The following is a 27,781-nucleotide window of genomic DNA, read 5'->3' on the forward strand; positions in this document are numbered from 1 at the left end:
TTTAATTTGGCTGTAAGAAATCACCGTAGCATTTCCTAGTTGGCCAAGAAGGCATTACAGATGTTGAAACATTGCTTACGCCAAAAGTACATTTTGAAAAGCTCCTCAGCAAAAGACAGAGCAAACTAACAAGAAATTCTTCTTCTGAAGGGAAAGAGAATGTGTCCACTCAGAAACTGCTATGACAAAGCCCAGCTGTGAGACAGCCTCAGAGTCAGCTGTATCATTAGCAATTACTAACAGACTTTAAATAGAAGAAAAAAAATTACAAGAAGTCACTTAAGACTAAGTTCACACTGAATACACTTTGTTCTAGAAACAACGCGGGGGGGCTTTTTGGTTCATCAGCGGAACCAAATACACCACTTGAACTACATTACATTGCATAATATTACAACACACCCTGTAACGTATACAAGACAAAACTCAGAGCAGATTTTGATGGATATGTTAACTCTATTTTATGTACATATTAAGCAAGAACACATGGCACAGTCTTGGGTAGAAGGGACACATTAACACAGTAAGATTTTCACATGATTTTACAGCCTGAAGTTGCTATGTTCCCATTCTCCACTACCAAATCGTTTCATTCCACCTGGGCAAAAACCGACATAATTACCTCCGGGCTCCTCCAGCCAGATTTGGGAACAGAAAGTTCAAGTCTCATCTACTAGCAAGAACAGTATAAGTGACTCAAGCTCTGATTTAAAGTTGGTTTCAAACTTGTCTATCTCTGTCGTAACGACCACGGGAGACCAAAACAAACCAACCCCCCCCTAGTTTCATGTGACAGCAAACACAGAACAAATGTATTTCTCAGTTTGTACACCTCAGCATCTGCCAGCGCTTTGCAGACTGTTTGCACTGAAGACTCAATTTCATATTGATGCAGAAATTATCTGGGGGATCTTTCTCCAGGGTCTGCATGAAAGTACCTACTTATAATAAAAGAGACACAAAATGCAGAGGCAGCTGTATGCGAAAAGACAACTGCCTGGGGAAGTCAAGAACATACATCTGTAAGGTTTTCAAGCCTACTCAGAAAACTCCTGATTTTGAACATCACTAGAAAATCAGAAGCCTCGCCTGTCTTGTCTAAACATTTGTTTTTAGTTGCTTCCCTTTAAAAATGCATTAATCGAAAAGTAAATCGAACTGGCAACTTCCAGTACCTCCGATAACAGTTCAAATGCCACACACACGCAGGTCTGATCTGCTAGGATTGAACACCACAGAGGAGTGGAAAATCAGCGAGAACGGAAAAGTAAAGCTGGGAGAGAAGCCCAGAGTCACACTCATTCCATCGGCACATGTCACTAGCATTAACACCCCTCTTCACACTTCTGCTCTAACAGGAGAGTGTTTTGCTGAATGTTAAGGAGATCAGAGCTGGTAAAGAAAGGGCCATTGAAAACTATGATAAATAGAATCATAGAATGGTTCGGGTTAGAAGGGACCTTAAAGATCATCTAAATAGATCATGTAAATAGAGTTATACTAGAATAGAAAAATCTGAATTGAGAGAAGGCATTAAAGAGAAATATCTTATGCAGTCCAGGAAAAGAAAAAAAAAAAAAGAGACCGAAGCGATGAAAGAGAGAATGATAACTAGTATATGACCCATATAACCCTAATGTAAAAATACACAAGTCTCGTATCCATAGTACGCATGAGACACGTTCAATCCCACTGCTGCCCCCAGCTATGTTCCCATCAGACTGGCTGGAGCGGCGCTAAGCGGCCTCTGTACTCCTCAGCCCGCTGCCACTCAGCAGGCTGCAGGCAGCTGCCGCTGCTCCTGTGGCCCAGGCACCTACTCTCGCCTCGAACACAGGACTGAAGAAAAATCAAGAGGCAGATCCTGCTAACGGAGCTCAACAGATAGCCAATTCACTAAAAGGAATCTTTTACTGCCCAGCAGTAGCATTAAAAAAACCCTGAAAACCAGATCAAATTCTACTAAGCGAACAGAAGGTGATAGAGCCTACAATAAATAGTTGCTAAGTTCAATGGAAAAAACACGAGAAATGCTTTTCACAGCTCTTCTAGATAAAATAACCAACAGCCTTATTGTTAAAAAGTCACACCCACAAATATACTTAAATAAAAGAATAAATTAAAGTTTACCTGAGATACATAACCGGGAGGCACAAATATAGGCGGCATAGAACCATTTGGTGACATCATAGGAACATGTGCTGGACCTGAGAAGGAACAAGGTGCCACTTTTTAACAAATGAGGCTTTTACAAACTCGAGACACCTTTTTTTCCAAAGGTGGTGGCTCACTTTGGTGCCTGAAAAGCCAACAACTGCAGCCAGCTCTCTATTTATGGAGCTACTTTTAGACAAGTAGATTTAGAAGCAAGGCTTAAACTATCCAATAAAAAAAGCCAGTTAGCAGAGAAACCTAAATAGTCAGGACTGCGAGTTTAAAAAATAAAAAAGTGACCCTACCAAGTTTTCACCTAGAAAAATATTGCAGTTTATGTCACTGATGGATAACTCCTGTTCACATTCAAAATACACATCAAGAATGATTTTAATAACTTTCAGGAAGCATCCAGAATTTTAGATAATATTGCTGAATGCAAGTATGGCTGTACATTTATTCTACAAAAAGCAGAGATTAGATTTATCCCCACCACAACTTGTATACAGCCAACAGTATTTCTTTAATTGTACAAAACCCAGCATAGATAAATTTTAGTTCTTGCTTTGTGACAAAGTTAAAAATCAGTAGCAACAACATTGGCACTACAATAATGCTAACAGCTGGTCTACCAACATCTGTTTTGTTGGTGTTTTTTTTTTTTTTTTAAATCAGAATATGTTATTTTTTACACCAAGCTAAAAGGAAGTATTCCCGTCTGGGATTTGATGAAAGCAGAATGGACACTTTTATATAATATCATTTGAAATGGTTAAAAAATATTCCAAAAATGGAAGCATTGATAAATTCAACTTGATTTAGAGGAGATATTTTGACCCAACTCAGATTTGCAGTTCTGTCACTTACCCAGAAGGTAAAAAGCGGTTTGTAGCCACAAACAGTAGCCACTACCTTACAGTACAGTGAGGTCACACAGCGTCTATTAAAATTGTTTCGATTAGTGTGGAACTAAATCCCATGTAAATTCATGTGTTAAGATTCCGAGAAGACAGTTATTCAAGGATCATTACAGACACAGTTGAGACGCCAGCCTCTTATAAATCATCAGCAAAGTCTGCAGAGATGCAGGGAATCTTGGCTCTTTCCCAGTGCTGTCTCATTTGCGCTTTAAGTACAAACTGAAAAATCTGATTGGTTAACGTTGCAGAACACATAAAAACACACTTGACATTACAGAAACCGATACTGGTAGCAATTTTGTGATATTTGCAGAATCAAAATATTTGGATTCAGTACTGCAGTTTTTCCTTTACCTTGAATACACTGAATGTGTCCATCTTCAGTTGTAATTGTAAATGTTTCACCTGGGTTTACCTGTACAAGAATAACCTGTAGAAAACAAAACACGAGAGAGGCAGTTGTTGTTTTTTATTATTTTAGAAATTACCTGGGGGAAAAACCCCATCTCTTCCTTATACACACACATTAAATTAAAACAATATAGCTTTGGCAACCTTAGAGAATATAAAAGCAAGGTGAGACACACTGGCAGGTAGAATAAAATTTCTTCATACTTTGACATAAAATCATTAGTTTTGCATAATCAATGATTTTTCTCCGATTATTACCAGAAGTGCTTCCTTTGACACACTTGAAAGCTTTTATTTTCAATATTTTCACACTGTTTCTTTTTTTACTGAAGCAATAAATCACCTAAGATTCACCGTGCTTTACAAGCTTTGCCTATGACATTACTTCAGTTTCACGGCAAAATCAGGATTACACACACAAATAAATGCTTTGCCCAAAACTCAACCACGTTTTTTCATTGAAAGCATGTGGGTATATATTTTGACAATATATTCCCCGATGCTATCGGGTAACTTAATAAAGTACGCCGTCCTTTGGGGGCGGAAGGAGGGCAGAAGAGGTGACAAAGCAAATCCTGCCTACCAACCTCTGCTCTATGGCTCCTGAAAGATCAGGTTTATTTTCCTCACATGTTTGTGTAATCCCGTAGCTAAAGAAATACAACTGCCAGTGAGGTTCGGTGGGTCAGTTTGGACACGATCGCATTCACTTTCACACAGATCGATGTGGACATCTGCCAGAATTATTCCTCATGCAGCCTACAGCATCGTTTCCCTCGCGCCGGGTAACACGAACGATCACCTCCTCCTACCCCATTCACAGCACACACTTCAGTCTTGCTGTAAAATATTGGCAGTGCTTCAGTTTCATTCTAACGCGAAAACTTTACCACTAAAATTTCGCAGCGAGATTCTGTCATATTACATAGGCACAGGCCTAACTCTTCAGTGAAACAAGGGGTTTGACCGTGTATAAGAACTGCACAATTACACAGTCAAAATTCCACCTGAATTCCAAGGTGAAAGCTAGCACATAAAGAAGAGAGGCCAATATAAAAACTGAAATAAAATATATTTATAAAACCAGCTATGAAACTCAAAAACTTTTTTTCATTAAATTTTTATAAAATATTTTTCTTCTATTCATGGAATGACAACTACATCAGGTAGAAGGGATTCTGTCAGGTCTTTGGAACAGATTTTAATTAACTGAAATTCTCACAAACAGTTCAGGAAACTATTAACTGAACTCAGCGAAAAGATCATAAGTAAGTGGAGTAATCACAGGGCTGCAGAGCAGTTCAGAATCTGGAATGTCAGGAATGCACAGGGCAACGTCTTAGAGGAATGACTCACTATAATTAATGAAGCAAATGCAGTTCCATCTACCTTCCACCAAGGAAAATTTCCAGGTAGCTCGAGTGTTTCTAGCGAGTCAATCTAAAGCAAGTCAGACGACAGACTAGTGCTAGGGGTCACGGTCATGTTGACACCTTCAAGTGTCCCACACGACCACCTCAGAACTAGTGGGATCAAGCTATGTCAAAGCACCGGTCAGCATTTTGCTTTTAGGCCTTATTCACGCTCTTTCCATTGCTGAAGGTTTTGAAAACAAGAAACTCTTCCAGAAAACTTCCAACTGATAGTTGACGTGAAATGAAACTGATGAACTGGATGCTGCACCTGACTGAAGTGATTGGCCAAACAGCACAAGTTTTATTTCTGAAAATGAAACCACTCTATAATACTCTATAATTAGCCCATCCCCCAAATCACTGGCAGCAAAACAATTAAAAATCAGCTGCATTAATAAAGCTTCTAAGCTAGTGGCCTATTTAAAAGCCCAGAAGCTTCTCCGCTCTAGAGAAAAGCGCCACAAACAAGAGCAGCAAGTGTATTTGTCAGGCAAATGAAGGATGGCAACATGACATGGTTGTTTATACACAGACATGCAAGAATGACAAATATTGGCACATTAACGTTAAACCACGTCCCCAGTCCCATTAATATTTTCACTAGGCAGGCTTATTTGTTATTTCCATTATAATTCAATTCTAAGTCTTGGAGACTATCAGTGTTCAAAGCCTACTCTTCAAATGCCAATTTCCCACACATCTCCAAGATACAATTTTTTATTTTTTTTTAATCTGACCTGATTGCAAAAAAAAAAAAATCTCCTCTAGGGTTCCAAAAATTTCAATGACTGTCACCTTCTTTTGGGTCATTCAATACGCACTATTATTCTACACACCGATCTATCCCAAGACATGCTACACAAACACAGCTATGGAGATGGACTCCAGTTAGCCCTACCTGATGTCTTTTCCTTGCGTAACATGAAACAGTAGCTACTGAATAACCTCACAGCTGCTCAGTGTCTAAAATTTCACACCGCTAATGCTAGAACTTCAGAACGACCTTAGAGACTCTATAGCTTTACTTATTTCAAAACTCAGTCACTGTATTTCAGCTCCAGAGACTGAGGAAAAAAAGGCAGAGCAGACTTTTTTTTAAAATAAAAGCTATTTTTACAAGCAATACTACAATCCTTCCTCATCTGTAACAATTACAAAGAAAAGGATATCTCATGTAAAACTCTTCACCATTTGTGGTCTACCAGACCGTAACAATTCGTGATTATTTTGTTGTACCATGTTTATCCACTGCACGTTCAAATATGCCAAGGTCTTCACTGTTACCCTTCACAATCATGTCATATGGCAGTTATCCTCTGCAAACTTTTATGCAACTTTTCCTTCTGGATTAACCCCTTAATTCCTATTTCAGTTACGGTCAGATACTTGAACTTACAAACCGATCAGGTCAAAGCAATGGGCAGTTTTCTCCCCTGCTTCAACAAAATGATTGTTTAACTCCAGGCATACAAAGCCTTCAAATTTATGTTTTATTATTACAGAACCCTAGAACAGCCCAGGCTGGAAGGGACCTCGAGAGATCATCTGGTCCAATCTTTTGCGGGAAAGGAAACCTAGATGAGATTATCCAGCACCCTGACCAATCGAGCCAACCAACAAAGAGCTATTTAGCTATTTAAACCAAACAAACCTTTTCTCTCCTATCAAGAGCTGCTCTAGGGCAGGGGGAAGATGCTTCTTAAATTAATATCCAGTGTTAATGTCAGGATGCCTGTGATATTTCTGAGTGCACTGGAAGTCCATCTCCAAATGATGGGAAGATGTCTTCAGCATTTGTCGTCCAAGGCACTCAGCTTCTACTGCCAAACACTAAATTCACTCCAAGTTTACTGACAACTTACACAAGCTCGTGCTTCAGTCAAATCATTTTGCTTTCAATTTTGTCTGTATTTCTAATCATACTAGGTACTTCTGAAGGGTTGTGTCCAATAAAATTCTAATGTTTCAACTAAATATACTCAGGTTTCACCCGTGCACTGTAATTATTAATGAAGATACTTAATATCAGGAAGCCAAGGTCCTTCCTTTCCTCTACATTTCACTGCAATAGACGTCTTGGTTGAGAGCACTGCAGCCACTTGCTAATCTCTACTGATTATTTTACATGAGCTTTAAGAAGAGGTTTCAAAACCTTAGCACTTTATTAAATCCATATATTTTTCCTTTTATTCTTTGATTTTGTAGTTTAATTTTAAAGCACTTACGCACATATAACAAACATTCCTTTTAATTTGCAGTCTTTTCACATTTCCACTATATTAACGTTGAATTATTTTCTTCCTCTCTATAGTTGCACTTCTGTTTTACTGACATCAGCGCTGAGAAGCACATGCTTTTCTAACTTTGCAGGTCAGTATCACAGTTGCTTTATTCCAAGCTGCCTCCTCTGTCAGCCATCATACAAGTTGTTCAACAAAACAGTTTTTCTATTTGCTGTTTTCTACAGTATGCTTGAACGTCAACCTCCCTACTACAACTGCTGGCACGGTATGGCATGAGTTGTAAGAAAGTACAATGGATTTACTTGCCTGTTGTATGCTGTCCCCATTAACCATATGAGGTAGAAGTGGCACTTCATTCAATATCGGCGTAGCTTCTAATGGAGGCGGCTGGTCGGCCATCATGTCTGAAAACCATTCATTGACAACTGCTCACATTAACCACCTGCTCAAACAAAAAGAGAACGTCAATATTAAACATGTCTCTCCCCTCCCCCAAATAATTCTCTATTTTGTTTGCCAAACTTGGTACCGATATTTCAGTAGAAAAATACAGCAGTGCCTTCAGGACATTGTTTTGTAGAGAAGAAAAACAACCTCAAAACCAAATACTTACACTATGATATTATTTGAATCCTTTAATGACAACAATTCAAGAACATTTGAAAACTCAATAGGAAAATATAATCAGATTTCCACACTCCACAACTCTCCCCCACAGATTTTCAAATAAACTGACTTTAATTGGAGACAAAAGTTACTATAAAACATCCACTACTAGCTTCTTTGAACATCTGAAAACTTGTGTGAACTGACAGTCTTAAATGCATGGAGGGGGATCCCAAGTCCTACACCCAAGTTCTTCACAATGGAGCACCGCCAAGTAGTCCAATATACTATCCTCCTTTTCATTTTGAAGTAATGCATTTAAGCTATACATATCTTTCTTCCAAAAATATGCTCTTTAAATACGTATCGTGCATATTCAACCTGACATGCCATGAGTGATGAAATCGGTAGGTAAGTGATGCAATTATACAGCAGCATAATTCACGCTTACGTAGGACTTTGTTCCTAAATTTGTAGTTACGATTTGTAAATTGCTTGTATTCCAGAACCTAAGTTTTAGACCAGATAATTCACATACTATATGTACATTTTAGTCTCTATAACGATCAACACCCCACCCCCCACCCCAAATCATACGATCTCTCCAATGCAGCAACATGTCATCAATCCCAAGGTCTGGGAGTATCACGCAAAACTGAATATGAAAAAGTGCTGCATAGTTTTGGGCTTCTAGTGAATAATCCATGATTACATAAATCAAAATACAATCCAAACATCAAAATACAATCCAAATGTTAGTGAATTTTCAGTGCATAGTTAATTCAGCATCCATAAAAAGCACAAGATAACAGGATACAGGAAATGCTGACATTTCCTTCTCCCTTCCCATTACCTCCTATAAACCCAGACCGAAGACAAAACGCACTTAGGATAGGCCAATTCATTACATTAAAAATAAAAAGCAAAAGCAAAACAAAAAACGCTTCACCCCCCCAAATCTGTGCGTGAACCAAATCAGTCTATACACAACTGCCAAATCCTTGTTCAGTTCTCTATAACCAGTGTGGAAATGACAGTGTTCGGGGAGGGGGGGAAGTAAGACTGATTTATTCTTGTACTTGTAGGACTGAATCTTCAGGAGATTAGTGACAGAAATATCACAGCCTGCTGTTTTAATTTCTTCTGGTGTTAACAAATTCCATTCAGAAACGGTCTGTAATAGAGTTAGGACTACACAGATTTCTCCAGTATTAGCAGTACAAGGTGAAGAAGCTGGTAGCATCCATTGGTAAAAACCACCTTCTTTCTTGTTTGCAAAAGCATCTCAAAATAACTGATACAATCGCACAGCCACAAAACACAGCATAACAAAATACCCCAAACTGTCAAAGAAACCAGCTCATTCTGCACACCAGTTGTTCTCCAGGCCTGCCCCAGTAACAATTTCAAGAGGCAAACACAACTGCACAGGTGCAAGGGCTAGACACAACCTCCAAAGTTTAAATTTGTATCAGGTTTGCCCTAAATATACTTAGCTAAGCGTGCTATCTATTTCCTGAATAAAATAATCTTCCATCCTATTTGTCAGATTTTGAATTACCTCTGCCAAAGAAACAAACTCAGCTGATTGTATGTAACTATTCCACTTAAAAATACCTGCATGGTAACCCTGCCAGTCAATACGTTAAACTTAAGGCAGAAGTTCCTTCCACTGCACCTCTCCCATTTTTAGAGGTTAGAACTGAGCCTGAAGAGCCATTATAGGAAATCAGCATGCACAGGCAGACTGAAAATACTTTATTTTATATATGTATATAGTACCAATTTCTTTCCTCTAAGAACCTCAAAACCGACAGAAATTAGCACTTAACATAAAGGGGAAAACCCTTTACCAAAATGCAACTACATCTGCATTCAAATGTTCAACTCACCAAAATAACCAGCTGTAGAAAAATGTGTTCTGAAACAAGTTCCAATACCACCTGCAATTTTAAATAAACGTTTAAATAAACGTTCAAAGTTTCTGTCCTAGTCTCCTACGTTGGCTGAATGTAATTCTCTGAGGTTTTGTCTTGGTTAACGAGCAGCACAGTGTAGTTAGTACAAATTGTAGAGCAGAGCATCAACATCCATATGGTTTGTAGAATCCTTAATCTATTGCCTAATGACAGAGGCAGTATTTACATTTACACCTACGCACTCACACGTTCCACTTGCTTAGTGCTGTAACTTCACCCTTTTCAGAGGAAGAACATAATACTTGGGAGTATTAGGAAACAAATGTGTTCATACAGTTAACGACAAACTCCAAAAATAGCAAATACAATTTCATGTCTTAGTAGGAATCTCCGGATGGTCAGAGGAAATGGAAGTACTAGCACAAATGAAACCATCTGAGTAACTCTTGGGGCAGTTTCGCCTGACTCAGAACACTAACATCTTACTGTACAGCTGGGCTCAGATGGCTCCAAGTGGCAGAACACTCATGATAAAGAGGAACCTCCTGCTGCGTGCTGATGGACTTCGCAAAAAACCAAGTTTTTTTGCTTTTAGAGCACAGCTTCATTCCTTGAAAACACTGGTAAGAGAGCAGCAAAGGACACTGCTGCTCTCAAAGGTACCACCTCTGCTGGTAAATGAGCATGGGACTCAAGCCCTTCCCCAGTGTGGTAGGTAAAACTTTTCAAGGGAAATAAAGCACTCCCACTGCACATGGTATCAACTGCTTCGCCTCCCAAAAGTCTCCATTTCATTCGAGGAAGTAGGTGGTATTTGGGTAAATTAAAAGAGAATTCCTGAAGAGTTATTATATACTCAGCACAATTTCCCAAAAAATGAAACAGAGAAATTGAGATCTATCTTGAAAAGCCATTACCCACAGCCTTCTACTGCTAGTGTAGGAGCAGGGAATCCAGCCCTGTGTCCTCCAGCTCAGCCCCAGGACCCGCCACCGAAGGCAGCGGTGGGGTAAGCGACGCAGAACGGCTGTTGCCAGGGACCAGGCGGCTGCTCCTAAAGTAAAGGTGGAGAGCAACCACCATGTGGGTAGAGAGTAGATCCGAAGATCCTGAACCCACCTCCATCCACAACTCCCACAAAGTCCTGCTAAGTCTCACAGCTTCCCTCAAACGCTATCACTGATACTGGGCATCCTCTGAACCCTCGGTTTTACTCCAAACTCAAGCCAAGTCAGCTTTGATGGGCAAATCCAGCCGGCGAATTGTACATGGCCCAATGAGGAAGAACCCACCTAGAGGGAAAACTGCATCAAACAGCTTCTCGGGTTCCTGAAGACTCACTTATTTTATCGTATGCTAGGCTCAGACTGCGATTTTCCACGGTCTGTTCTTGGCAGCTAGTTGTTTTAAATTTATCATCACTACTAACTATCCAAGTGGACAGGGGCAAAAAAGAAAAAAAAATAAAAATCACAGGCTGAACTGACATTAAAGATGAGCTTATACACAAAACTTTAAACTTTATAGGCTAAAAATAACCAAGAAAAATTCCATCTGCAAGCATTAAAGACTAGGCAAATGTGGTCAGAGTTGCAAAGGAACATACTGAGAATTAGTGAATCATTATATATGAATCAATAGCAGAATTCGTAGAGGTCGTCTAGAGCTTTATCACCATGCACTGGACATTTTTGAGTCAGTATGGAATTAAATAGATTAATTTTTAGAAAGGTTACATTTTGCAAGGGTATCTTCTGGTCTGATTCATTTCTTAACAGCGGTTTCTATAGACATCAGCTAAAGGTCATTCCCAAACCTTGTTTGAGCTGAAGGATGAGTTCAGCCCATACAGCATGATAGCCATTAAAAAAAAAAAACAACACTTAAAATCAGGACTAACCATCTCAGAAACAAACCTTCTGAAGCACTGTTTTAGCAAGAGTGAAAGAAGCAATAGCGGATATCAGATTTCTCAGTTAACAGAAATCTACACCAGAAATAGCTTGAACTATGGCTTTCACAGATTATTTATTCAAGACACATGCATCTAAAAAACTGGAATATTTTGTCATTTATTTTACAACATTAAAAAAATAAAATATTTTAAACCAAATAAAATCAGTTCATATTTTAAAAGTGTACCCTGAGAAGTGTTCCTGAGTAATTCGACACTGTGCTAATGTAATATGGTTAATCATGTTAACCATATTAAAAAAAAAAAAAAAAAAGGGGGCAATATTTTCCACTGACAGTCTCGCGCTACAAAGGCTTCTAAGAAAAACAGAAAATCTTAATGACTAGCCTTCCAGAAAACAATTACAGTACACAGCGGCTGTGCCTGACCTCACTTCCTGACATAGTAAAAACGCCGAGCCTCTGGAAGACTGAAACATTGGCCTTCCCTTTTCTCCAGCCCAAATTCTTCTCAAGCCGTGCTGCAGTCATCCTGGACCCCGTCCAGCTCCCGAGGATTCGCACTGAGCTGTGTTCATTGATTCTCCCTCGCTCTCGACTGAAGTCAGCGCCTCGGCAGAGAAAACCGGGCTCCGATTTACATACAAACCAGCTATTATGCTCCCTGGATGGAGGCAGCAAAGCAAAGGTAGCTAACTGAAGTCTAGATGACGTTAGATCATCGTACCTTAAGTCTGGAAAACATCATGGATTCTCATGAGACATTGGGAAATGAAAATCTAAAGTAGTGTAAAATCGTTTCAGTCCAAAGTGAAATAAATACGCAATTCTAGTACATGGGGTAGTTACTAACAAACGTTTACCAAACCCACTAGAAACACTCTTTACTGCATTACAAGTCCTCCTTTAGCCATTTGCCAACGTACAGCTTGGAACGAGGTGTCACGTTCAACTCACAGTCAATTCCATTTGGACATCACAACAGAAACAACTTCAAAATTGTAACAGTAATGTCTCTAAGAAAATGTTATGACCACAACAATTTTCCTGTATAAACACACCACTTCTGTTTTATCAATAACCAACAAAACATCAACAGTTTTCCAGGCAGTAACAACAAATTTGCAGCTATTTATGTGCAGAGCATGGAAAAACAAAGAAAACGTTTTGTATTCATTAAATGTGTTTTATAATACCATACAAAATAAGAAAAAATTCATAGATTGAAAAATTACTTTTTCACTGGAATTATATCCTTTAATCATATTAATAGAATATGAGATAATCTACTGTGCAAATGGGTAGCAGCATTATGTATTTAGCAAGTTTTAGGAATTCTTTTATCTCGTAGTAAGTATTTTCCTCATATATTAAAAAACTCTCTCCAGAAAGACATCTCATGCAAACTAAACAGGGGGGGAACACTGCAGATAGAAACGGATCGGCTTCGTTCCACTGTCCAGAGTAGATGGTGAACAGATTTCGTACACAGTAAGAAGAAAAAGAAGAGTTTATAATCTTGCACAGAAGCTATCACAAAGACTGTATTTTCACTACAGTAAGTGCTGGAGAAAGTTCCTGTTCCAAGGAGATTATTACTTAAATGGAGACTTTTTTTTTTCTTTTTTTTTTAAAAAGACAGTATGCCTGAGTTAGAGAGAACAATGTGTCCAGGACCAAAGAGGAAGTCTGATGGAGAGCTAGCAATTTATCTCAGACTTCCTGATTTCTAGGTTCAGTGCCTTATGCAACCTTCTAGCCTGATCATAAGTTCACATTTATTGCAGGAAGTAAACTACCACAGTATTGCTATTTATTAAAAGCAGTATTGTATAAAAATCTAAAGCTTTAATTATAGCTTTTAATATTAGAATTACTAATTAGTATTTTTATATTGATATCTACTATACTTTTACATATTATATTTATTTATTTATTATCTCTAAGTGGGGAAAAAATCCCAGTCTCATTGCAAGCAACATACTTCGTTAGTGTCTTATCTTTCGAAAAAAGTTAAGATCTAGAACTGGATCTGTGGACACACACATATATATGAACCTCACGTACTCTGAAACACTGAGACACTGCCATACCTTAAACTCCAGAACACCTCTTGCAAACTGAGACTTCTGAGTATTTTAAACACTCTTTAACCCGTCGATTAAATTCTGCATTGGCGATCTCCAAAGGCTCTTAAAACAAAGAACAGTAGACCCAAACAACAGTCATCCCCAACCTCAGGCTAAGAAATAGCCTTGCCAAAAAGATTAAACCTTATTTATGAATTCTAAAAAAACCTCACCCCTCCAGATTTGAAATTTATGCCCCACACAATTTTGAGGTAGGAAACATTTTGGAAAAAAAAGGTACAAGCTACCCTCTCCCACCCAAGTTTTTCAAATAAGCAGTATTTACAAGGTGTTTAAGATATCATCCCAATCCTAAAATAGGTCTCTTCTGCCACAGGACCACACATGAGACATTCTAGGTGGAATGGTTTACTTTTAGCAAGATTAAGGAAGCGAATGAGAGACTTAATAGAATCAGACTTAATAGAAGGCTCAGTTACAACTTTAGCTCTGAAGAGACCACCATCACTCCATAACAGTCATCTGTTGAAAACTAAATATATGTTTTGATTAAAATGTTGGAAATAATTTATAATGACACCCAAGTGAATTTGTCTGCACCATCGTCCATGAAGTTTGGCTTCTGGCCAGAAGGGCGCCACAACTTTGATACTGAAAACCTTCTTCATGACTTGCCCAACAAATATGCTCAGTCAAACATTCTTTAATACTTACAGCTGTGAAAAGCCCGATGTCATTTGGATCTAGGTATTGCTAGGACCTCACAATTTTGACCTAGGTAAGGTCTGCGACCTAAGTAAAACAAAAAAACACAATGCCCACCCCAACTCCACAGAGACATAGTCCAAGGTTTCTGTGCTCTGCACCAAGGGTTTTCGTCTAGAAGCTTTTAAAATCTTTTTCCTTTTTGACATCTGAAAAAGTGACAATTCCAAAACATTTCACTGTGTTTTCCGAGAAGTTTAATTGTTAATTAAATGTTTATTCCAAAGTAGTGCTAATGGTTTCCATGGTAAAATATAAAAGTGACCACAAGCCTTTTATCACAGTCCGGACAGTCCTTCTGCGCTCACAAAGACCACCTGGGGATCAAACACATCAGGTCAGTCACCAGAAGGAGCTCCACTAACTTCCTAAAAGCTGCAGAAAGCTGGCTGGCTGTGGCCACCAGCAAGAATGACCCATGGTGGGGGAAGCCCAAGGTGAAGGAGAGCAGGGGCTAAAAAAGCAACTAGCAAATTAGAGGAGGACACTTTCTTCCTCTTCCTAAAGACGATTAAATTAACATCCATCACCTAGGGCACTGTGAGACCTGATTGCCTGCAGATATTCTCCCTGAAGGAGAAGCAAGATTGAGATGGAAAGCCTTCACATCACAGCCACCAAAAAACCCTAAAACCCCAGCGAAACAGCAGATGCAACATAGTTAGACACACGGGACCTCTGACATAAGTGATAGTATCAACTTTCATCCTCCCTTACCAATCTGGCTCAGGTTCCTGATGCAACTGTGCCAGGAAAGCAATAAAAAAAATTGCTCCACTCCACCCTCAAACAGAAACTACACCAGCAACCGCCCATAGCACTTCAGAAATACTTTCTCGCCTGAAACTACATCCCTTAAAATTTGAGAGGTCTAGTCCATGGGGACAAAAAAGGCAAACGCAGAATCTGTAGGGTAGTCCTCACCCTAGAGGGTTATACACATTTTCCCAGTGACTGCAGAACTTCTTGCTGTCCTTCCCAAGAGAAACTCCACTGTCAAGAACTGTGAGCTGGGAATAAAGTGTCTGTCAGTACCCGTAGTACATTACATCTGACCCGATCTGAGCTGTTATTAACAATACGCTCATTGGTCATATTATGGCCACGTCTGTCCTCTTAATTATTCATTTATGAGGCCTGTAAAGTTTGCATTAACAGCTGCTATAACGCAAACATTACATTACTTTTAGATAAATATTTTCCTTTATTGTTTCAGTTATTTTATGTCTTTACTCTTGTTGCCAGAAAAGCAGACTCACATCCTAAGCACTTCTGCGCTGCTTCCTAAAGTGACCAGCCCCATAAAAGAGGACCTGAAAGGTCCTATTCCTGCTTCTAGAAGTGTTCAAAAGAACTAAACACCTCAAAGGACCAAGCCCTTAAAGTGTTTCATTCTTATTTCAAATTTTAAAAAAGTAATGGAATTAAGATATTTTCCAGCTGTATCGATGCTGTTAAAAAAAAAAAAAAAACCTCATTAAATGCAAAACTGACTGCTGCTCTCCACCAGCTAGGAACATGACATGTTCCAGCATAAGTGAAGTGTTTCAACATCCTAAAGCTACACAAAGCATGAAATTTTCAAGCTTATATGAAAAACTTCTAATACATGCAATGTAACAACATATTTATTTTAAATATCATTTTTGAACTGTGGAACTGTGCCCCCTGAATTTCAAAACATTGTTCTGGTTGTTCAGGCCTCGAAGGAAACCAGTTTATTTACGTATTGACAACATACTACTGAAATTCTCTACCTAAAACATCTATCTAAATCACTTAGAAGGTGTGAAAGTTACATAGGCCATGGTTTATTGAAAAGTCATTCCAAAAAAAGGTCTGACCAGAGTCACAAGAAGTAGAGCGTCCTGTTGAAACGAAAAAATGATAAAAAATGAGAAAGGAAAACCCTACAAAGAACAAATGCAGTGACAGTGTCCTCACAGGACTCATGGTGCAGTCCTGACGCTCACAGTGGTAAAGAACAGCTGGAAAGCTAATAGGGCATTTCGTTGCAAATAAAACACGGAGCTCTAGAAAGACACCCTATTCTCTTAAGAGCACAAGCCCTTCTATGTACCTGGAAATATATCTTGGTGATAATGCAGCAATGGCCACAGAGAAACCTTAACCGGTCAGCAAAAGGTAGCTGGAGTTTACACCTTTAAGTACCTACTGATCTGAACAGAGGAAGCAAAACGTTTAACACCATGCCAAGATTTACAAGATGGGAACTGCAAGTTTCTACAGGGAGCTGCACATGCTCCAAGATTCTGAAATCCAGGTTAAGTATCTGGATAACTGAGTACAATTCTTCCCTATGGGACAAATTTGATTTTAAAGTGGAACGTAAAATTGAATCCATTTTACGATACTTTTTCCCCTCAAAAGAAAAAAGTTCTGCCCATTAATTTACCAACCTTCTTCAATCCCAGGGGAAAGAGTTCTGTTTCAAAGAATGGAAACAACCCAAAGAAACGGCTATTGTATGTGCAGGCAAGTCCTTGCAACAGAAACATATATACTCCATAGCACCTTGCTCACCTGAGTTTCCTCCCTATAGCAGGGAATACCCAGTTCACAGCAAGGAATAAATATCTAAGTATTTTTAAAAGCTTTTCTGATAATCTTCAAGTAAGAGCTGGCTGAGGACCAGCCAGCCAAGTGACAAATTTAAGTGCACCCCAAGCTTGGCTGGTGTCTATTTTGTCCTATGCATTGTATTTCCAGACACCAAACATGCCACGCTGTGTTGTGCAGACCTGGATGTCAGTTTGCTGAGCCACTGAAACCTCCTGGGATTATGCCAGGGAAGCACCAAAACTCAGACATTTTAAGCGCCAGAGCAGGGTAATACCTGTCCTAAATTAACCCAGAGAGCATTACGGGACAGCAGACACGAGCACAAAATTGGTACAGCTGCTGTCATACAAACAACATCTGAACCACAAGTTATTTTCCAAACGCTTGCGTTCCATATCTTGAACAACAATTCATTTTTTATTTTAGACTTGCCTCTAAGAGAGAGCAATCATCCAGATTATTAAAAACAACAGCAACAATGCTATTTCCAGGAAAGGCTTCCTACCACAAGACTGGTCGAAGCAGACAGTTGCTGTCTAATCCAAGACAGCAGAAGTAAAATCAGGACGTCACAAGATTAATACGAAGCATTGTTTGCTTTCAGGTAAGGAAAGCAAAGGCTGTTTTTCCACTAGCTCTGACTCCATTTCTTTCTGTGAATCAGAAGTGTGCCTGATGTATCCTGTCAATATATTGATACAAACAAGCTTTTTAAGAACTCCCTTACAAAACATGAATTCAAAAACAAGCACAAAAATACAGTGAAAGCAAAGGATTTCTTCAAACCATTAACAGATCATGCAAACCGAGCAAGGAAGAATTATGTGGATACGCAAACTGAAGACTGTTTTCCGTGCACAACGTGAGAAGAGGCTCAGGCTGTTAACGCTTTAGCTGCACAGTGGATCAAATTAATCTAGTTAAAACAGGTTACACTTAAACCAGGGGCTAAAACACACCAATAAATTACATAAATTACCACATCTGAGCAGTCACACGGCAACAGACCATGTTAATTTTTTTTGCATCATGGAAAATGCAAGGTAAAATGCAAGGAAAAATGCAAGGTATGAGATCACGCACATGAAGTTTAAGCAAACACACTTCACACAGCATTTGTGACAGGCCAGGAAGACTCGTATAACCATTATCCCAGTTCAGCTGATGCATGGTAACACACGAAAATAATTTGCTTCTGTGTCTGAGCTTTAAATATTTACTGGTAGATCAGTTAACCTGCTACAAGTTTGGGGATGTAATCACACCTTTACATAAGGGCGTAAGTGTAAATTATCCCAGTTTTGAAGAATCTAAGGATGACAGTTTATGTTTTTATAAAGTTTATATTCTAAGAAACCTAGGCATTAAAAAATACACAAAAAAGCTGTTTATATAATATCTTCCAAAACTGATTAGTTCTTCTAAATAATTATCACCTGTGACATTTTGAAATGGACAAAAATATATGTATTGGTAAGCGGATTAAACCTTCTGATGAAGACAGTCATTCTGCTCAATACTAACACGTACCGTCTTGCAAGTACTTGAAGAGTACTAAAGCTACTTACATCCATGCAAATATTAAAGGCTGCCTTTATTCCTTCAAGTGCTGCGTGATGAACCCACTGAAGTCATACACTAATGGTACAGATCACTTCACTAGTTTGGAACACTAATACTTCACACAGTGGAACTGAAAGCAACTGATCCCCCTTAAAGTGATATCAATGCTGAAGCTATTTAATAAAGGGCATTAAACAGCAGATAAAAATACTTCATCCAAATTTATAACACTGTACTTAACATGATTAAATGATTTTCCTGCCAAAATACCTATTAAACTCAGGAGACCACAGCATGGTTACCCATTTATTTTTTTTCTTTCTATCTTGTAAGAAATCTACCTGCTGATTGATCTTTTGCTCACAGGACACTTTTCAGCTTTTCTCTCCAAAGAATTGTTTTGTACCTCCTTATGTAGTTTCACATCACATTCTATTCTACATCAATTAGCTACCATTCAGTTCTTTACTTGATTTCTTCTGTTGCATTAGACAATTGTGAACCAAACATGAAATGGCTTGGAAAAATGGGGTAAATTGCTCTTCACAAAGGTGAGACTAGCACATTACACTTGAATTTGGGTGCATAGTCATAACATGAAAACAAATTCTTCACTAAAGGGGACCAAACCTCAGCAAAAATACACCCCCATCATAGAAAAACTAAAATCTGCTTGGATGCCTTTCAATTCACTAAACAGCACATTAGCTGTGATGTAACGCAAAAATGCAATTTCACCCTCTAACACAACTGACGTGTGACTGCTTTCCTCAATGCAGCAGCGGTGTTAGGCTAAAGAATGCACAGCTGTAAGCTGTATGCAGCCAACACGAGGCATACAGTGATCAAAAACTATTAGTGACTATATAATAGTTGTGTAGTATCAATGGATACCCATTTTGAGGAGTATTAACAAATGCTCTCTTCTAATCCACAGACAGATCGTGACACATGAATTTAAACATGAATTTGAAAGCTCAGGCACCCCCCAACGCAACAGGTGGTTCTAAACTTGAATGTTCTTTTTAGAAAAAGCTTGATGATGGGCTTTAGGACGTACTCACGTCAGCTCTCCAAAAGATGAAACTGCTTTATGTCTTTACATCAAAAAGGTGATTTCTGATTCATAAATACTTTATAGTGCATCTGCTTATTCTCCTGCTACATAAAACACACTGTTCTAGCCAACAGTGTCTAAAATCTGTCTTTACTTTTGGACAATGGTATTTTTAAGAATGTAATTGCCATGGTTTCATAAAGGTCTTACAGTATTGTACATCGGAAGACAATTCACAGGAATCTTAACAAAAAAAAAAGAAGAAAGTTGGAGAATTCTCGCTCTCACAAGGGCCATACCAAGGGCAATTTTCTGATAGGTTTCTTTCCAGTTTTTAAGCCAGTCAGTTCCACGACCTGATCAATTCCATGAGCTCCAACTAAAAACAATGTATCTGAGTAAGGCCACCTAGTCAGTCATTTATCAGTATGCTACCACCCACTTGAGCTGTTTTCTACACAGGAAATGCATTTCACTAAAACCAGCATTTACTTTCTTTATCCAAGGCCAATTATGCAAGTCTTTCTCAGACAAAACTTGCAGCTAAGGGTGGGGGGGGAGAGAGGGAGAGGGAGAGAGAGAAAGCAATGTGAAAATAAAGATAAGGTTGCTACCTTATAAAATCAATAATGTTTATGTGGAAATACCAAACCTCTTCTTAGCTCAACAACTCTATCAGTACTCCCTTCCCTAACTCATTTTTTCCACTTGATAATAAGTTATCCAAAAATTTCTTCCAGGGGAGGGGAAAGGAGTCGTACGTTTAGAAGTCTGTCAAATACTTTTATATTATTTCACCTTATAGTGTTACTCAGAGACTTAACAAGAAAAAAAATACTTCGTAAAACCTGGGAGAATAGTAAGTTATGTCTAATTACCGTTGACACTCTCCTGACTTGAATTTCCTCCTGTTGATAAATGTTACACGGCCAATGCCTGCTGTTGTATGAGCAATGTGCTGTACTGTCCCTCAGTCTTCTTTCTGCAGACAAGAAAAAAGCAATTTTCTTTTTAGTGACTTGGCAAGCATAGAGTTTTAAGAAAAAAGGGTGCAGGAAACAACCTACATTCAATAAAACAGCAAAAGACATCAGAGAGCCAATGATTAACTCCTCTGGGGTCAGCAAATAAAACTCAAGGAAGACTCCACTGGGAAAGAACCAGAAGACCTTACACAGCCTTCTTGCACTCCTTCAGTGTGTACAGAATGCAAAACCTGACAACTGTGTAAACACTGCACGTACATTTAATGCCATATTGGCCAATGACACGCCACCGCTTAAGCTATGATCCAATTAGTGAAAGGTAACTTGAACACAATGAAGATAGCTCCCGTATGAAGCGCATTCTGTAGCAATTAAAGTGTATTTCCTTAGTTATCTACGCAATGCTCTGTTCTATATGACAATAATGATGATATAAAAAAATCCATTTCCAAAAAGTACATGAATGTATCCAAATCTAAATTATCACAAACATATTTATCCTCTGGTAGGGGACATAAAAAAAGACATAAATTGTATAATCTGGAAAATACAATCAGAGTTAACTGTTACGGGGCAGAACAGCTTTATTCCAGAAACTGTTTCACTAAAGATGCTCCATCAGGAGAAGGTAAGGAAGAGGTTCAGTAGTCACTGAAGCCATTCAAGACGTTGCATTTAATAATCTAAAAATCATAATCTTTTTCAAGCTACTGGATCCAGTACCAAACTCCAGTTCCTAAACCATTTGCGCAATGAGGATCATAAATTGCCTGGGTTTGGCTCTTCAAAATTAAGAAGTTTTTACAAATATTAGTCAATGCCCAATATAGTTTTTTCTCAACATAAGGCACGGGCACGTATGTTCTGCAGTTTTACTGGAAGACTGTAAAGAAATCGGTGCCCTGGTAGTTCACTGAGGTAGTTTACAGACTAAGCTGGCTAACTGCACTGAGCCAGCCAGCAGAAGCTCACCGCTTCCTCCAGCAAACACAGCAGATCCATTGTTATTTTCCCCAGAAAGGTGATACTGTCTTCAACTCACAGATGTTTCTGAAGTCACAGCCTAATAAATGTTCCTCCTGAACTACTTTTAATGAGACACAGTCCCCCCCAAAAAAAAAGAAAAAGGAAAAAAAGCATCAGGCCCCAATGCTGGAAAAGTGAATCTTGAGCAAACGGAGGCATTTTCCACATCAATCAAGATATTGGGAACAATGGCAGATTTACATTAAGATTGAAATGGACTAAGGGCTCCGAGCCAGTGGTCTGTCTTTGCTGGTCAATACACAGAAAGGATTGTGTTAGCACCACTGAAAGAATAAATTATCGCTGCTTTTACAATAAGCTCTTCAAGAATGCAATAAAGAGTTCAGTGTGTGCTCCTCACCCAGGAATCCAAAACTTTTCAGTTAAGGTCTGGCTTGCAGCAAAGATAACAGCTGAAAACTAACCATCTTGACCTTGGTAAGCTTCATGACAACTTGCTAAAAACAGGTGAAAAAAATGAAAATGAAAAGGTTACTTCTCTGATATACACCAGCCTTGAAACCAGAGCAACCCTGAGCAACCACAATTTTAAAAACTGACAGTTCAGACCTGATCGTTTTGAGACACTGCAAAATTAGAAGTGAGAAAAGTCATTTTTTTCCTAAAGCATCTTGACTGTTGCAGTACTACTAATATTGAGGTTTTTCTCATCTGCTTTCAGAGATAAATTTAAAATTCTTCTCTGATTAAATTAAATGATGACAGGAAATTAAGAAAATATGTAACTAGGGAAGACACTTTTACAATATTTTATATCAGCTTATGACTTTGAGGCAGAATATTGTAGAAGGCCTTCCCAGTTGTATATTTTCTTAAGTTACAAGCTTACTTCTGCAGTTTGACAAGAAGTCTTCCAAGTTGGGGAAATAGCAGGTCATCAAATAAAAGTGCCAGTTTCAGTCTTCCAAGCAGAAAACATGTATTTTAATTTGCTTGAAATTCACCCAAAGGGATTCCAAAACCTTTTTGAATAACGGGTGTACAAAGGGGTCTACAAATACATACACAGTACCGCTCAAACGTACTGCGTCCCCCACTGGGGGTTTGCCAAAGCCAGGCACTCTCTCTCGCGAGCAGAATGCTGGATTTTTTACTGTTTGCACAGTACATATGAAATCTTGTTTTTTTTAAAGGACTCACCAAACCTTTCCTAAAAATAAACATAAAAGATGAAAGATTGTTGGCATGGGTGTGACAACCCACACAGTCAACATGATGCAAATGCTAGCCTCCAAAAAAACCCAAACAAAAGACCGTTAAAAGTGTTATATAGAACTTTTATATTCAACTTTGTTGCAAATTTGGTTTCAGCACAACATCAAAGAAAGATGCAGTTTGTGATCAAGGGTTGTGGCAGGAAACGCAATTGTGTAGACAAAGTTATCTTTATGCTCTCTAAAGGTGAATACACTAGGAGTTATTGCTTTAAACTATTCTAACATCCAATTCCTCAAAACCATTGGCAAGTAAAACACCGTAGTAAAATTACCTACCCAATTTTACAAACAAAAATAAGCTATCCTAATATAACAGGAATGAAAACGCCCTGCAATGTATATCTGTGCAGATACAAAGCCCAGGCAGTTGAAATTATTCCATTTCACTGTCAAAGCACCTCTTAATTGCAGCTGAGGCCAAGTTTTTCAAAAACTTGCTGCAACAATACTGAGCCTACAACCGAGCGAACAACTTGTAATAGCTTGCTCCAGGAGACATTTAAGACGGTCAATACAAGTCCTGTTTATTCACAGACTGCTGTATTAAGAATCACAAACTGAGATCCAGGATACCAGTGAACACAAAGTGGATAGCTAGGATCAAATAAATCCAATATTCTGTAAAGCTGAGTTGAAAGCAAAGAACAAATTACTCCCAGACAACAGCAGCATTCCAAAACTTCCAGAGATTTGGAACACAGCAAGGTAAAAAGACCTAAAAGAGAGGACAATGTAATAGCTGGCTGTTTTTCAGCATGCATGATTACACACACAGAGCCTTGAGAAAGTCAACATCTTTCCTATTTTTTACCACCTTATCCTTTTTCACATACAAATTACATAAAACAAGGAAAGGAATGCAAGTGTGGGAAGCAACAGGGTTTTTGCTTCTTACTCACAAAGATACTGAACAAAACACAAAGTACTTTCTTTTATACTGTATATTAACTCCAAGGTCAATTTATTGGCTTAAAATACAGAGAGGATGCTTCCCTGGTTAAAATGCTAATCCGAGTCTCAGGAAATCTAGATTCAATTCCCTGCCTCACCACATACTTCCTGTGTGACCTTGGGCCATAAATATTTCGGTGCCTCAGTCTTTCCATCTGTGACTGAGATAGTATTTCCCTATTGAACCGAGTGTCATAAATACATTAGAAGAACATGAGGAATCACAGACCATAGGCGTACCTGTACCGGCCTACTGAAGAACTTATCTGCGGCAGTACTGTGTGTCAATACTCACAATTAGGCATCAGGTAAAGCAAGGAAGGACTGCCCATGTTAAACACCTAGCCACCGCAGGACAGAAAAAATATAAAATATTCAAAGAATGGCCAGAAACTGAAACATAATATAACCTCGATTATGAAAACAAATTAGCTTTACAGAAAATTTCCATCATTCCAACAAGAAGTCCAAAAAGCGAGTTTTAAAAAGAAACCGAACTCAGAAACCAGCTGAGAGTGAGCTGCTAAAGGAAGCAAATACACCTGCCAGCAACGCATTATTACCCTGTTTTCTGAGATTATTGTGATGTGCTGCGCATGAAGCGCCTCAAATAAGTGGCGGCAGAGGGGCTGCTGAGGCTGGGGGCCACGAAACCCCGGAGGCTCTCCTCCAGCCCCTCCGTAGGAAAGCAACCGCCCGTCGCTGAAGTCAACAGCCTTTTGTAAGAGGCAGTAAATAGGACTGCGCTGAAAAGCAGTCACAGTAGGGTCCCCACCTTTGCTGCTGCCCCAAGGCAGAGGGGGACAAAGCAAAAGGGGGGAGGGTGAAAGATGGTCACCACCCAAACAGTGGATGACAGGACTGACCTCCCCCTGCCCCGACCCCAGGAGGAGCTGGGGGAGGTGTCTGGTACTGGAGCTGCTGATCAGCCAAGGGGAACAACTCGAAGGCTACGTGGCATTTGCAGGCAGCAGCTCCGGCTGCCGAGGAGGGAGAACGGGGGGGGGGGGGGCGTGGGGGTGGCGGCGAGGGGGAAGCTAGGGGACACACACACGACTTCAGATCTCAACCCCCTCTCCCCAAAGAAAGAGAAGAAAAAGGAGAGGAAGGAAAAAGAGAGGGAGAGGGACGGGGAATCTGTGCGGTGGGGAGAGGAGCGGGAACAGGCAGAGGGAAGAGCGAGTCCGGGGAGCTCGCTGGCATTAACCCCAGCCGGGGAGGCACCGCGGGGGGGGCTCGCTGAAACACAGCCGAGAGACCCCCGCCCTGCCAGCGGCACCGCCGCCCCTCCCGGCCCCGCAGCCCTCCGCCCCCCCCCCGCCAGGAGCGGCCCCCCCGCACCCCACCACCACCCGAGACCACCCCCCCCCCCGGCTCTCCCGGGCAGCCCCCCACCCCAGCGCCCTATGGGGCAGCCCACCCGTGCAGCCCCTCTCCTGCCCCAGACGCCGGGCTCCCCCCCCCAGCAACGCCCGCCCCATACCCCGGGCTTCTCCCCTCAATCGCCCCCTCAACACCCCGCCCGGTCCCACACGGCAGCCCCCCCCCCGCCCCCGCCCTCGGCCCGCTGTCCCGCACCCCGCCGCCTCCCGCCACAGACGGGCCGGCATCCCGCCGCCTTCCCCCGCCAGCCCCGCCTCGGCGGGCTCGGCTCCGCTCCGCTCCCCGCCGCCGCCGGCGGGTCCAGCCGGCCGCCAGCTCCTGGCACTGCCCACCGCGCCTTGGGTGGGGAGCGCCGCTCTCCCCCGGGCCCGGCCCCGCCGCCCTCTCCCGCCCGCCCCGAGGAGGGAACGGGAGGGGGCAGAAGGAGCCCACGGCGGCGACCCCCGTCCCGGGGGCCCCGCGGCAGAACTGACCGTGCGCGGCGCCGCAGCCCCTGCCTCAACCCCGGCGCTGCCGACCGCCAACCGACCGTTCCGCCATGATGGAATGCGGGCACTGCGCCTGCGCCGCCGCCGGCCGGGGGCGGGCGGGCGCGCCAACCACAGGCCGGGCCGATCTTCGTCTTTCAGACACCCGTTCCCCGCGAAAAGAGGCGCGGGGGGGCGGCGGGGGAGCCCGCAGGTGGCTGGAAGGCCCGGGTCGGGCGGTAGCTCGCGGCCCGGGTCCCCGACGGGGGAAGCAGGGCTGGGGGGCAAGGGAGGGGACACGGCTTTTCAAGGTTGAGGTGGCTCCCAGCAGAGACAAAGGTGCCATAGCGACCAGAGCGGGTGGGTGGGTGACCAGCACCCACCATCCCGCCATGATGGAGGCCTGGGCCATGTCCCCTGAGGTGTCCCTTGGCCTGCAGCCCCTGCCGGGCCCTGTCCCTCTGCGGACGGAGCTGGTGGCACCTGATGGCGAGTGTCCTGCCCATCACCCAATGGCACAGCCAGCACCGTCGCCTGTGCTCCGGCCATGACACACAAACCCATGCCCAGCTCTGGCCGGGGGGTCTGTGGCCTCCGCCTCCATCACGCCCAAACCAGGACAAATGTGTTTTATATATTTTACACATTTCATCTCACCCCCAACTTAGGGGGTTAGATGGGTCACAGCAAGTTCAAAGACAAAAGGCCCGGACTCTAATGCTGTGTAATAATACAAAAAGCATTAATGCTGTCGCCCGTAAGAAACGAGGGTAATTAAGCCAACTGTTCAAGGCGAAGGAGGTGGCAAGATTTCGCTCCCAGCTTGTCCGAATGAGGAGCCAGGTATCCCAACGAGCAGCTCCCTTCCTCATGGCCACCCTCACCCATCCTCAGAGCATCCCGAGCCCTGGGGGGTACCGAGCCCCCCTGCTCCGAAAAGGACGAAGGGCAGGGGCTGAAGAAACTCAGCACCGGCTGAAGAGCGTCTATGGCACATCCATGTCCTCTGGCTTCTCTTCAGCTTATTTCCACTGGACAGTTTGTACCGATGCATTTCCATTAATGTGTTTTAAGCAAGTTTGAGGCACTTTTTTTTCTTTTTTTTTTTTTAAAGCCGTGGTTTAAGCGATATTTTGTGCACAGCATGGGTCTCCGCTTCTGTGTGGATGCAGAATAAACGTGACAGCTGTGCTCTTACACAAGCTCCACGTAAATTGTGGATCACAGCAGTTTGGAAGAAAAAGGTCAAACTCAGCGTTTATAGGCAAGCTATATAATATACATACAAAAAACCTAACCTTTTAAAATGAATATCCATGTGTTTACCCCTGGACTGATCTTAGATGTATTTTTAATGAATATAGGAAGTTTTATAATGAATAGAAGAAATTGTTCCTTTCTGTCACATAATTTCTCTCTGGAGACTACTGGAAGTGGTTGATTTGCCGTGCTGAACAACCTATGCTAAACAGGACTAAAATAAATTCCCATCCATCTTTTTAAATAAGCAAGCAGTGTTAAGGAAGGCCAGAGGTGGTGTCTGCTGAATTTCTAGGTGACTAATAACTTACCCTGTTAAATAAATGCCAGAAAAACATTCAGTGTAAATTTACAATTCATATTACTCATATTGGCCCATAATATGAGCAATGTATTCTCTGCAACTTGTTAGCAAACAGTGAAAGAACAGATAAAATCATCCTCTGATTGCATCTGCGCATTTGGCAGTTGCTGAAGTGTTGTCCCTTTCTTCTCTTTTGTTGTATTTGATCATCCAGCTATTACAAGACTTCACTAACGTTTTTTAATTTTACATTTGTTTCACATTTGTTTTAGGGAGAAAACAAGCAAATGCTATCATTATGCCTTAGCATCACTGTAAATGTACATTTGGTGCAGAATAACGCTGATAGTGCGTTAAAAGATGGCTTTTGCAAGGAGCCCATTACCTTTTTATTCTCCGATCGCTTTTGTCACCCCTATTTATTTAAGCTTCTGAACGCATACGAGAGCTTCTTTGTCTGAACAGCTCATTGTAACACCCTTTGCGATCCGAAAAGCACAATTGGGTGGCTGGATCAATGGCCAAT

At 41.0% G+C, this 27,781-nt stretch overlaps 1 protein-coding gene across 3 annotated transcripts in view; it reads right to left on the minus strand.

The window, feature by feature from the left end:
- Positions 1-25,806, minus strand: part of LOC141748306 (fibronectin type-III domain-containing protein 3a-like) — a 48,322-nt gene extending 22,516 nt beyond the window's left edge. The window contains exons 1-5 of one of the 3 annotated variants that reach the window (XM_074600126.1): positions 25,698-25,806; positions 20,519-20,622; positions 7,450-7,585; positions 3,429-3,504; positions 2,131-2,207 (exon numbers count right to left, since the gene is read on the minus strand). In XM_074600126.1, coding sequence (XP_074456227.1) covers positions 2,131-2,207; positions 3,429-3,504; positions 7,450-7,545 — 249 coding nt within the window. In that variant the 5' untranslated portion in view covers positions 7,546-7,585; positions 20,519-20,622; positions 25,698-25,806. Of the gene's footprint in view, positions 1-2,130; positions 2,208-3,428; positions 3,505-7,449; positions 7,586-20,518; positions 20,623-22,013; positions 22,594-25,697 lie in introns of those variants that run through there. The other 2 variants (XM_074600128.1, XM_074600129.1) reach the window with 2 other exon arrangements.
- Positions 25,807-27,781: the final 1,975 nt, after the last annotated feature.

Source organism: Larus michahellis, chromosome 9 (genome assembly GCF_964199755.1).
Source record: "Larus michahellis chromosome 9, bLarMic1.1, whole genome shotgun sequence".
Taxonomy (NCBI): Eukaryota; Metazoa; Chordata; class Aves; order Charadriiformes; family Laridae; genus Larus; species Larus michahellis.